This window comes from Rhinolophus ferrumequinum, chromosome 11, assembly GCF_004115265.2.
Source record: "Rhinolophus ferrumequinum isolate MPI-CBG mRhiFer1 chromosome 11, mRhiFer1_v1.p, whole genome shotgun sequence".
Classification (NCBI taxonomy): domain Eukaryota; kingdom Metazoa; phylum Chordata; class Mammalia; order Chiroptera; family Rhinolophidae; genus Rhinolophus; species Rhinolophus ferrumequinum.
In genome coordinates this window covers 12,540,895-12,554,336 of record NC_046294.1, presented here as the reverse complement: position 1 = coordinate 12,554,336, position 13,442 = coordinate 12,540,895, and the positions used below count along the sequence as shown (strand labels likewise).

General features: G+C 36.9%; 1 protein-coding gene and 2 pseudogenes across 2 annotated transcripts; 2 read left to right on the top strand and 1 right to left on the bottom strand.

Moving 5' to 3' along the window:
- Window positions 1-2,889: 2,889 nt before the first annotated feature.
- Window positions 2,890-3,767, bottom strand: LOC117030760 (olfactory receptor 4C5-like; annotated as a pseudogene).
- A 1,453-nt stretch (window positions 3,768-5,220) lies between these two features.
- LOC117031164 (olfactory receptor 140-like) lies at window positions 5,221-6,805 on the top strand (annotated as a pseudogene). Its single transcript, XR_004424477.1, has 2 exons — window positions 5,221-5,230; window positions 5,857-6,805. The product of XR_004424477.1 is annotated as an olfactory receptor 140-like (transcript).
- Window positions 6,806-11,800: 4,995 nt separating this feature from the next.
- On the top strand, window positions 11,801-12,760 carry LOC117030555 (olfactory receptor 4C15-like). The gene has a single exon (XM_033120690.1). It carries the CDS (start codon window positions 11,825-11,827, stop codon window positions 12,758-12,760), a length of 936 nt encoding a protein of 311 aa, XP_032976581.1. The 5' UTR covers window positions 11,801-11,824.
- Window positions 12,761-13,442: the final 682 nt, after the last annotated feature.

Sequence of the window (13,442 nt, the reverse complement as noted above, 5' to 3'; positions counted from 1 at the left end):
AGGAACACTGGCCTACAGTTTTCTTTTCTTGAGTTTGACTTTGGTAACAGGGTAATTCTGGCCTTAAAAAACAAGTTTAGAAGTATTTTTTTTTCCTTATCAAATTTTTAGAAGAATTTGAGAAGGATGGGCATTAATTCTTCTTTAAATGTTTCGTAGCATTCACCAGTGAATTCTGTATTCTCAGGCTTTTCTTTCATGGGGAGTTTGTGATTACTGATTCAATTTCTTTGCTCGTTATTGCTATGTTCAGATGATCTATTTCTTCATTCTTCAGATTTGGTAGCTTGTATGTTTCTAGGAATTTATCAAATACTTCTAAGTTATCCAGTTTGCTGGTGTATAATTGTTTGTAGTAATCTCTTATAGTCTTTTTATTTTTGTGGCATCAGTTTTAATGTGTTCTCTTTCATTTCTGATTTTAATTATTTGACTTTTCTTTCTTTTTTCTCAGTCTAGCCAGTTTGTAAATTTGGTTATCTTTTTTTTAAAAAAAAAAAAAACCAGCTCTTAGTTTCACTGATTTAATTTTTTTTTTTTTTAGTCTCTATTTATTTCTACTCTAATCTTTATTATTCTATCCTCTGCTAACTTTGGACTTTGTTCCTCTTTTTCTCATTTCTTGAGATAAACTGTTAGGTTGTTTATTAGAGATCTTCTTTTTTAACATAGATGTTCATAAATTTCCCTCTTAATATTGCTTTTGCTGCATCCCATTGATTTTGGTGTATGTTTTTCTTTCATTTTTTTTTTGTCTTGAAATAGTTTCTAATACCCGGTTATATTTCTTCTTTAAACCATGGGTGGTACATCAATGTGTTGTCTAATTTCCATATATTGGGAAATTTTCCAATTTTTCTTCAGCTTTTGATATCTAGTTCACTTGATTGTATTCAGAAAAGATACTTTGTATGATTCCTGTCTTCTTCAATTTTTGAAGATTTGTTTTGTGACCTAACATATTACTTCTCCTGTATAATCTTTCATGTGCACTTGGGAAGAATGTATATTCTGCTGCTATTAGATGGAATGTTCTATATATGTCTGTTAGGTTCATTTGGTCTATAGTGTTGTTCAAATTCATTGTGTTCATATTAATTTTCTGTCTAGGTGTTCTATCCATCATAGAGAGTGCCGTATTATATTTTCATACTATTGTTGTGTTCTTGGATATTTCTTCTTTGAGATCTGTTAATTTTTGCTTTATTTATTTAGTAATTCTAATGTTGGTTGCATATATGTTTCTAATTATTATATCTGCCTAGTGAATTGACCTTTTATCATTGTAAAAAGTTATTCTTTGTCTCTTGTGACAGTTTTTGTCTTAAAGTCTATTTTTTGTGCCATTTTAATAGTTTTCTGTCTGTCTTATAGGTTCTTTGTCCCTTTTTTCCTTTCTTACTGCCTTCCTTTGTATCTTATTGACTTGTTCATATTGATATTCTTTGATTTTCTCCATTTCTTTTGCAGAACTTCAGTCGTAGCCCATATATTGGTCTCCTTCTTTTATCTGGGGTTTTCTTTCCCTCTTAGAATGGTACTATGTATTTCTCCAAAATAAGACCTAGCCGGACAATCAGTTTTAATGCATCATTTGGAACAAAAATTAATATAAGACCTGGTCTTATTTTACTATAATATAAGATCAGTATAATATAATAAAATATTATACAAAATAAAATAAATAATAAATGTAATAAATATCATAAATATATAATATAGTATAATACAATATAATACCGGGTCTTATATTAATTTTTCCTCCAAAAGACGCATTAGAGCTGATTGTCTGGCTAGGTCTTATTTTCGGGGAAACATGGTATGTCTATATCCCAAATTACCTCTCATCTCATTGGTCTACAATTGGTTTGAAATTTTCTATTGAAATTTGAATGTGCCGACAATCTGTCTTGATTACTCAGCTGTCATCAGCTCTCTTTTGTACCAGATACTTTTGTTCCTATTAGCTGTCACAAATCCATCCAATAAAAGCTAGTTTAGAAGCAAAATGGTATATAGGATGTCTTTGATAAAAAAAATGCTCCACAAATTGTTTTCTGCTTGGGAAATCATGTGCGAGATTTCTCTCTGGCTGTACCTGGAAGAATTCTATGTCCCTCTATGGCTTTAGACAGAGAAAATAATTTATTCTGGGAAGAGCCCTTATTACAATGTAAATGGTGCCCTTTGGGACTGTGTAACACAGAAGCATTAATTTTGGAATGAATCCTGCCTTAATGCCTGTGTCATTCCTTAAAACCCATTCATTTTTGGTTGATCTTTATCTCTTACAATAATAAATCTACTTTGACTACAGTTGTTGGGATTAAAACTATACATTTTCAACAAAATATATAGCTGCTGCCTTTTTGTTTAAATATTTTAATTACTTGGCCTCTTGGTTTTATATATATAACCTATCCTTGAAGGTTTACAGAGAATCATTTTACTGAACACACAAATTCAGAGATTTTCCGTACATTGTGCCATTTCCATGTTGATTATCCATGCCCATTTTTTTATTTATTTGTTCTTTCTTTATTTATTTATTTACTTATTTATTTATTTATTGGTGTGACAATGGTTAAATTACCTAGGTTTCTTTGATCAATAATTTGTAAATGCAAAGAAGTTTCTAATTGGAAGAAACTTTAGTTATCATTTAATCAAATATTGATATTTTATGAAAGAGAAACCATTAAAGAAAGATTCCAGAAGGTAAGAGGAGCAAAATGTTCTTAAACTCACATATTTTGACTTGAAGACCATTATCCTTTCTATCAGTCACACTTATTCTTTAAATATGTATAGATTTTGTTTTTATCTTCTCTATTCACATGCATTGTTATGCAGGATTACTCTTTGGCTCCAGAAGTTCCACATGGCATATTACACCTCTGAGTTACTGAGAGTATAGAATTAAGGTTTTAACATGGCTGTTACCATAGTATAAAGTCCAGCCACTGCTTTATCAATGGGGAAGGTGATCATGGGCCGAAGGTACACAAATATACCAGGAATAAAGGATAGGACAACTACAGTAACATGGGATGCACAGGTGGAGAGAGCCTTCCTCTGTCCCTCAGTGTTGTGAGTTCTTAGGGAGCACAGGATGAGCACATAGGAGGTGATAAGAATAGAAAAAATGAGCATACACATCAGTCCACTGTTGGCAGCAACAAAAAATCCAAAGATGTGAGTGTCAGGGCAGGAGAGTTTTAGCAGAGGGAAAAGGTCACAGATGAAATGGTCAATGACATTGGGGCCACAGAAGGGCAACCAGACTATGAAAAGAATTTGAATCAGAGCATGAAGAAATCCCCCAGCCCAGGCCATGGCCACCAGGAGGCCACATACACGCCTGTTCATTGTGACCATGTAGTTCAGGGGCTTACAGATGGCCACGTAGCGGTCATAGGCCATCACCGTGAGCAGGATGATCTCGACTCCCCCAAAGAAATGTTCGGCAAAGAGCTGAGTCATGCAGCCACTGAAAGAGATAGTTTTCTTTTCAGTGAGTAACTCAAATATCATTTTCGGGGCCATGGTAGAAGAGCAGCAGCCATCTGTGAAGGACAAGAAAGAAAGAAAAAATACATGGGGGAGCCCAGGGCTCGGCTGGTGGTGATTGTCACTACAATGAGTAGGTTGCCTGCCACAGTGAGAAAGTAGATGACTGTAAACACAACAAACAAGACTTTCTGCACATCTGGGTTCTGTGTCAGGCCAAGCAAGATGAATTCTGTCACATTGTTCATTCGCTCCATGAATCCACTTTGGCATTTGGATAACTGCTTTATCTGTGAATAGGACATGGATTGAAATTGTGGCAGATAAATTTTGATCAAGTACATTTCTATCAGGTAATTTCTATCAGTATTGTTTTCTGTAAGACTGTGGAAACCTCAAGCAGAGAAACCCAAGACTTAAAGTTGGGCCATATAATTAGTCACATAATGAACACATAGCCCTTCTCTCTCTGTCTCTGTCTCTATCTCTGTCCCCATCCCTGTCCCTATGTCTCTCTCACACACACACTGATTCATATCTATAAACATGGTTTTATGACTGTTGACATTCCAGACACCTTTCCTATAATTGTACGTGAATGGATATTCTCCCAACAATTGCTATTTGCCCCACTGAAAAACAGGAATAAAGAAAGGACCTATAAAAGGAATAGAGGCTTGAATTCATGAGGGTCTATTCTCACATATCTCTTCTCTAGTCATTTGAGCTGATGAAACTCAGCTTCAGAGTTCATTATTCTTGTTGTTTTTAATTTGTTTCGGGGTGAATATAAAACATCAGGTGAATTCAACTTAAAATTAGGAATGATGTAGTCACATTCCAGGAAAAACTGAACTGAGTGAATGTTGGAGGTTCCAGTAAGATGTACCTGACAGTTAGATTGTAAGCTTATACTACACTGAAACAGAATTGTCTAAGAATATCATCATTCAAGAAGGAAGAAGAACATCCTGAGGAGGATAAAACAGACAGCATGATGCAAAGCAAAATTCCCCAGATTTATTTGAAACTGTAGAGTTCATTATTTGGAGACCTTCTGTCATGTTTAGGTTTCGGGGTCATTTTGCAAATCAAAACTCAATCTAAGGAAGATCATGAAAAACACTCTGGATCTACAAAACAGATTCTTTTAAGATGAGGAGGAAACAAAAGCATCACTATTTGTTGGACAGAGTATGTTCTCTAGACTGTTTCCGTTCTGTATGTTAAATTTCTGTTTTTAAAACTTTGAAAACAGGGCTTCCTTTGCTTGATAGAGCCTCATGTATCGAACACCCAATAGTTTTTTTTTTTTAATCCCAGCCTACTGAAGCTATAAATTTACGTCATGTGACTGTGTTAAAATTGTATGTGGAATAGAATTTTGAAGAATAAAAAATATTAATTAACAAACACTGTAATTATCATGAAAGTAAAATAACTCAGTAACAACTTTCCTAGAGGCAATTAATATTTTCATACTTACCTGATAAAATGTGTCAGAAACTATTAACTGGAATGCAGCTTCCTTTCAAAAGTTTATTTATGTTTCTCATAAAGTAGAGAGTAATGATAAACAGCATGAGAATGAAGGAATTCCTAGGCTTATGGGCTGGGAAAGCATGCATAGTCTTACACGTGGAGATGAAGGAAGTGTGGCAATTCACCAATCATTTATTCATCACCCAATAGGTGCCAGACACTGAAGACATGATGCCAGGTACTGTACAGGCACAGTGAGAAACACACATGATCATGTATGTGTTATGGTACGTACCAGGGAGGGTGTGTCTCCAACCAGTTATACATTTCTCTAAACTGCCTGCTTATGCTACATATTTATCGACCATATCTTTCTTTCTGCAGTTAGAGCTATGAGTTCAAATGTAAATTTTTCTGGAAGAGGAAATAACTCCTACTTTATACAGCACTTTACAGCTTACAAAATACATCTGAGAGTTACAATTTGTAAGCTGACAGACACAGAGGAGGGCTTGTCAGCATGGGGTGCTGAACTGACTTAGCAACTTCACTGAGAATTAGAACCAGAAGGAGAATCCATCTCATTATTTTCTCAGTAAATTATACATCAAATGTTGCCCTATAGATGTTTTATAGGTAACAGCTACTAGGTGTCTGAAGAGTTGGAAAGCATTATGGAGAAAGTGAGAAAGAATTGAAACAATTACTGGGGTGAGGGGTGCCAAGGACATGCTCCCCAGTTACAGTGACTGTCCTGTGTCTGAACTATGAATTTCAGACTACAATCCTTTCATGATTCACAGGTATCATTTATCTCTTTGTAGGTAACTTAGGCCCAGGAAGGTGTTATTAATACTTCCTGAGTGGATCGCCTCATGCTTCCCAACAATGTGACTGAATTTATTCTCTTGGGACTCACACAGAATCCGCACTTGCAGAAAGTTCTCTTCATTGTCTTTTTGTTCATTTTCCTATTTACCGTGCTGGCCAATCTGCTCATTGTCATTACCGTCTCCCTCAGCCCCACACTTTTGGCTCCCATGTACTTCTTTCTCACTTACTTGTCTTTCATAGATGCCTCCTACACTCTGTCACCACCCCCAAAATGATCATTGACCTACTGTACCAGAGGAGAACCATCTCCTGGGGTAGCTGCCTAACTCAGCTCTTTGTGGAGCACTTCCTGGGAGGGTCAGAGATCCTCCTCCTCATTGTCATGGCCTACGATCGCTATGTGGCCATCTGCAAACCCCTGCACTACATGACCATCATGCGACAGGGACTCTGCCGCCTCCTGGTGATGGTAGCCTGGATTGGGGGGCTACTGCATGCCACTGTACAGACTCTTTTCATAGTCCACTTGCCCTTCTGTGGTCCCAATGTCATTGTCCACTTCATGTGTGATCTCTTCCCACTGCTGAAACTTGCCTGCAGTGACACCTATAGGCTCGGAATGGTAGTGGCGGCTAACAGTGGGGCCATGTGTTTGCTCATTTTTTCCATGCTGCTCATCTCCTACATAGTCATCCTGAGCTCCCTGAAATCCCATGGCCCTGAAGGACGGCACAAAGCCCTCTCTACATGTGGCTCCCACTTTACTGTAGTTGTACTCTTTTTTGTGCCTTGCATATTCACCTACATGCGTCCTGTGGTCACCTACCCTGTGGTCACCTACCGTGTGGACAAGTTGGTGACTGTGTTCTTTGCAATCCTCACTCCCATATTTAATCCTATCATTTACACAGTGAGAAACACAGAGGTGAAAAATGCCATGAGGAGTTGGTTGAAGAGGAGACTAACAGGCTGTTCATAATGCCAAGAACGTAATGATATACATACATGCATATGGAGATACGTACATATATTCAGGATACACAATGGAAAGAACAACCATAAATGCATAGTTTGATGATTCTAGAGTATATTTTTCTCCAGTGTCTCCCTGATCTTTATTAAACTCCTCATACATATGTTACTTGGCTGAAATTGGCTTTTTCATAGGACTTTGGTCTCAGAACTTCTTTTATTTTTCCTTATCTTGTGGTAGAGCAAAAAAGAGAATAAAATTCTTAGATATATGGGGTAGGGACAGCTGGGGAGTGGGAAAATCACTGATGAGTTTTTTGGGGGGGCATTATGAGTCTGCCCAAAGCAAAAAGAGAGACCCCCACCCCACAAAAGGAAAAAATAATAATTCATAACCTATCTCAGATTTTTTTTGGCACAAAAATAGTAAGCCAGAAAATTTGAAATTACTTTTAACTTGTTCTTATTTTCTTAATTGTCCTATGGCTCACAGTTTTTCTTGAATATAAAGGAAGTTGGTTTTTTCCCCATAAAAAGACTTGAGGAACTATTTGAAGTGACTTTTACTTGATCTCAACAAAAAGGCCTATGGTTATGTTCCAAAGCTGTTGCTCTGTACATATGATTTATCTGTAGGTGATGTATCTATGTACTAAATTGGTAGTTCCAATACTACTATCCTTATTTTACAGAGAAGCAAATTGAAGACAAGGGATTGTTTTCTAATTTACTTGCTTCACTTCACACATCTAAGAGTTTCAGCTAAAAAATTTGAATCCAGGTCTTCCCAATTTCAGTCCTACTTTCTTTCAGATAAAACAGTTTATGTCCCTAGATAAGAAATTCCTCAGCAGTCTTAAAGCTTTTAAATACGTTCACTTAGTTTCCTCTAAGTGTATTCGATGTCATAAATAGCATTAGGTTTCTGCATCTGAATTATTCAGGGATATTGAAATAGCTGAATTTCAGAAATGCTTTAGTGCTAGTAGATGTGGCTTTGTCTCTTAAAATGAACTAAATCGCTAGGACAATAGAAAAGAGAAGGTTCAGGCATCAGGAAGGACACAGGTGGAAACAGAGAAAGTGTTTTTTTTCTTTTTGAATTTCCAGAAATAGTAAGATAAATAGCTGAGACATTTAGGGCCATTATTAGAGCAACATGGAGGGGAGAGAAAGGGACCTGAAATCTGAAGAGAACATACGTCCCAGATTGTCGGGGAAAGGACCATGCTCAGCTAGAGAGATAAGAAATAAAATCCTTTATTGCTGAAGTAAATAATAATCCTGGATCAAAAATACAGTGGATTTAAAGAACAAGGAGGGTAGTTAAGAATGGGGTTTTCAGCTATTCTTTTAGTTTGTAATCACTACATTTACTTAGAAAAATATATGCAAATGTGACTGGTGTGCACATGTAGGTACCTAGAAATGCATCTAAACTTTACTGCTTGAAATGTAATTACAGAACACTACTTATGACAACCTTACCGCTAATTCGTCATGTGGTTCTAAATACTATATAGACTTCAAAGTTGATATGGGAATTTCTATTATTTTCAGAATGACTCATGCTAGAATTAAGTTTGATGCCAAAACAGATGGGAAGGAAATAGTGGGCATTGGGGATGGTGGGGCGGCAAAACTCCCAAGGCCACAGCCCCAAGAGATGGCCCAGAGTCTACAGTTCCTGGCTGGGAGGGGCCCTGAGCAATTTCTGTGGCAGCTCCAGTATATTACAGTGTACAGCTGTCAAGAAAGGACAGGCCTTGGAATCTTCTAGGAGAAACCTGAGCAGAATAAGCTGCTTGCTATAGGACTATATGGACTTAGGATTGATATCAAAGTGAGTATAGAGGGTAAGAAGGGCTGAGCCTGTGATACCACTGTTTCTGGAAGGTTTACAATAGTTTAACATTTTTAGTATAAGATACTATATTATGTTAGCATGTAAGTTCCACTGTGCAAATTAATTATACTGGAGATACTAAAGTATCCTCAAAACCCATCTCCTTTTTCTGAACCGTTTAGATGATGGAAAAATATGATGTTATGGATTTTAAACTTGATTTTGAATGTTAACTCTTCTTAAAATTATATCAAGATACATATTGAAAATAAGTCTGCCATTTTGATATGTTCCCTTGTATATTTTTAAATTATATTAAAATGTCTGTGCAAGTGGGCAGTTATTACAGTTTTTTCTCATTAACACACTGTAGAAATGCTTCACCATCCATGTCCTCATATTATTTAGTGTTTATAGAATCATGTGCTGTTAATTTGTAGTGTGATTTACCTAACATTCTCCTATTATTGAACATTTTAGATATTTCTAAATTTTCTCTCATAAAAGTCACACAAGTTTCCATTATAAAACTTATACTATCTCATTTCACTTGTAGAAAATTTTTTTAGGTTTGCGTTACTGGTATAAGGAAAACAAACATGTCTATGATTCTGGAAATGCTTGCTAAAGTGTTTCCAAAAGGATTACATGAATGAAGTAGTTTATTTGCGATTTTAGAATTAGTATAATTTAAAAAGCATGATTGTAAAACACATATTTTGTTCTTAGGATTCATTCAATTTTCTAGCTCACTCTGTGTGTGTAGACACTGCTGAAAAATAATGCTGATATCAATATTTCACATCTTCCTTTTGAATTACTCGTTGCAAAGCATGTTCATAATAACTGTCTTAATTTGACTCTCGTGGGCCAGGCAGCTCACACTAGTGTTGTTACATAGATTTCATGGGAGAGATTGCTCAGGCTTTGTCGCTTTTTCAATACTCATGGCTATTAAGTGATCAAGCTGTAATTGCTAGCTTTCTGAAGGCAGAAACTGAACAATTATTATATTATTTTTAATTAACTACTTATTTTGGAATAATTTTAGATTAATAGAAAAGTTTTCAAGGTAGTATATAGAGTTCCTGTATACTCTTCATTTAGTTTTCCCTAGTCTTATCTTCTTACATCGTCGTGAATGTATTTGTCAAAACATAAAATGAATACTGATATATTACTCTTAATGAAACACCAGATTTTAATCAGATGCCACCAATTTTTTTATTACTGTCTCTTTTTTGTTCTAGGTTTCGCTCTAGGATAACACATTGCATTTAGGACAATTACCTTTGTTCAAAAATGACTTAAAATCATAAGCCTTGCTGTGGTAAACTCTGAGGACACTATGCTCTCCATTGTCAAAGATTTAACATTAACTTTGGAACTTCCTTTTATCTGAAAAAAAGAGGGTGTTGATTTGCTTACATCTTATGAACGTCTCAATTGTAAAATGGTATTACTCTTAGTAACGGAATTACTCTTAGTTTGTTCTCTGTAGCTATGCGTTTGCTTCTGTTTTGTTTGTTTGTTTATTGGAACTGATGTACTTATTTCAATTCATTATCTCTCCTCCTTTGGTCATAGGATAAGCTGATCACTGCTGGATCATACATTAATATTCTTTCTTTTTAATAAATGGATATGTACACACACATACATGCCATTTGATGAATAAATTTCTGTGATATGTACAGGTGAGGACACAGTCATTCTTGGAAGCTGTTGTCTTGCTATGGCAAACAAAGTCAAAAGTTGGAGTAATTATTGGGGTGACTCATGGAAGAGTTTTCTGGGGGTAAGGCTGCTGACTCTTTAAGTGAGAGAATAGTGACTACCATTGGTGAGGACATTTATCATAAGCAACTTTTACATTTGCCAATTTGACCTTATAATCCTGTGAGATGAGCAAGTAAGTTATGTATGAACATCCCTAGTGTACAACAGTTATATGAATGGCAAGTTGTACTTGATCTGATTGGACCACGTAGTATAAATAATTAGTAAATAATTAAAACGTCTCAAGACTCTGGCTGTATTCAGTCTACCATTTCTATTCCTTACCTACATGCTTGTTGCCAATTTGTATCTGTAATAATAGGACGTTACTTCTTGACTCTGCATCATTTCCTCTGTGTCCTTTATAAGGGGCCTCATTCAAACATAAACAAAGGAATCGGGAGGCTTTAATTTCTGTAGTTGGATGGAGACAGTAGAACAGCCACTCCTGCTCTTAAGTTCTTGCTTGAAAAGAAGAATCCTTGCTCCTCTCTCTGTTGATCCAGTGAAAGTACTGGGATTCTGGAGTCAGAGGTTCTGTTATTTGTTTGACCTTAGCTCTTGAAGCATGAATTGCTGGCCAGTAAAATAGGAATAAGGTGTGACGTGAACTGTCTCCTACTCCCTAAGACCTGAACAATTGCTTTCTTTGCATTCTTTAACTTAGTCATCATGACAGTGCTCGTAAGTAGGTATTACTATCTTTTCAGAAACTTCTGTTCTTATTTTAAATGATAAATGAAGAAAAAAACCCAATTTGATACATGCATTCTTGTTATGTGTTGGTATAGAGATAGACACTTTCCCATAAATCTTTCTCTTTTATAGGGAATGAATTAATTCATCATGAAGGTCCAAGTCAGTTCAGACTATAAAACAAATAATTGGGAAAGTTGTCATGATTTTCAAGCACCTCTTAAACTGGGGTTATTTCTTCTTCCATTTGTAGATAAGGCAGTTTCCTGATCAGGGATGGTGCCCTGGTCATCCCTGTTCCCATTCCATGCTAATGGCAGGTGTGACTAATTACAGCCCTCCAACTCAGAACTTGGATGTGCCTTCAGAGTCCTTCTCAACAGGCCACTCCAGGAAACCACTACTCCGTGACCAGAGTTGGCAGATACATCCCTTCTCCTATATTAAAACTCTGGCTATTTTGACATATTTAGTAATTTATCTCCCCCTCGATTCTGCCTGACCTCTCATGACCACGTTTAAAATTTTCTGATTTTGTGTTCTCACTTACGATAGAAGCACATACGTTAATTTTTCATATGGATGCACCAACTCGTCTTTGACTATATAGAATACCTTAAACTGCTCTGAGGTGAATTTGTCTTTTCTCATAATTGCAGATTGTACATGTTTACTATAGTAGCTTTTATCTTTTTCTTGGAAATCATGCCAAACCAAAGCTTTGTAACCGAGTTTGTCCTCCTAGGGCTTTCAGAGAATCCCAATGTTCAGAAAATAGTATGTGTTGTATTTTTGTTCGGCTACATCGCCACTGTCGGGGCCAACTTGCTAATTGTGGTGACCGTGGGCAGTAGCCCGGCGCTCCTGGGCTCCCCCAGGTACTTCTTCTTGGCTTTCCTGTCCTTCCTGGATGCGTGCTTCTCCACCGCCATCGCCCCAAAGGTGATTGTGGACTCTCTGTATGAGAGGAAAACCATCTCCTTTGAAGGCTGCATGACCCAGCTCTTTGCCGAGCACTTCTTTGCTGGGGTAGAGGTGATTGTCCTCACAGCCATGGCCTATGATCGCTATGTGGCCATCTGCCAGCCCCTGCACTACTCTTCTACCATGAACTGGAGACTGTGCGGCATTCTGATGGGGGTGGCCTGGACAGGGGGCTTCCTGCATTCCATGATCCAAATTCTCTTCACTTTCCAGCTGCCCTTCTGTGGCCCCAATGTCATTGATCACTTCATGTGTGACTTGTATCCACTACTGGAGCTTGCCTGCACCGACACTTACATCTTGGGCCTTTTGGTGGTCGCCAACAGTGGGTTTATCTGCATCCTGATCTTCTCTTTGTTGCTTGTCTCCTATGGTGTCATCTTGCTCTCTCTGAGAACCCACAGTGCTAAAGGGCAGCGGAAAGCTCTCTCCACCTGCGGCTCTCACATTGCTGTTGTGGTTTTATTCTTTGCCCCGTGCATATTTGTGTACGCCCGACCTCCATCTGCTTTGCCCTGTGACAAAATGGTGGCAATATTTTACACCATCCTAACTCCCTTGCTCAATCCTTTGATTTACACCTTCCGGAACAAGGAAGTGAAAAATGCCATGAGGAAAGTGTGGGACAGAATATTGGGGATTTGTAATGAAAGGTAAAACATTAAACTTTGGAAAAAATTAAATTTAAGAGTAAAAATGTCTTAATTGTTTTAGATAAAACTTTTTGTGGATGGGCCTCATTTGACAGGAAGTAATGGAATGCAGTATGAAAAGTATTAACATGGGTCAGGAAGTAATGTTTTCACCCTTAGATCACTTATCAACTCTGATTTGACAATTCAGTATCCTCATGTGTAAATTAAAGAGTTGACTTTTATGCTTACTTAGAATCTAAAGATCAAAAAAAGAAGGAAAAGAGAAATGACTTAGCAGACCTCTTGTCATTCATTTTGTGCTTTGTGGAAGGAAGACAAAAATACCTTAGAGATTAGGAACAGAAACTTACTTAAATTATTTCAAGAGAATAGAAATTTATATTTAGGACATCTGATGTCAGTGACTGATAAGAAAAAAAACAGAACTCAGAAAGGAAAGAGATCCAAACATTCTCACTGTAGGTATTTTTGTGTCACATGACTACTCTGTGCTTTGAAAAATAGCATCTCACACCTTGGCTTTCAGACCTCCTCCATATCTATTTTTATTGAAAGCACTTATCATTTTCTGATCTATTATATAATTTGCATACTTTTTATTTTTTGTCTGTGTCCTCTCCTAAACTGGAAGCTATGAGTCAGGGAATTTTTTTCCCCTCTGGTTCACTGATGAATCATTAGTG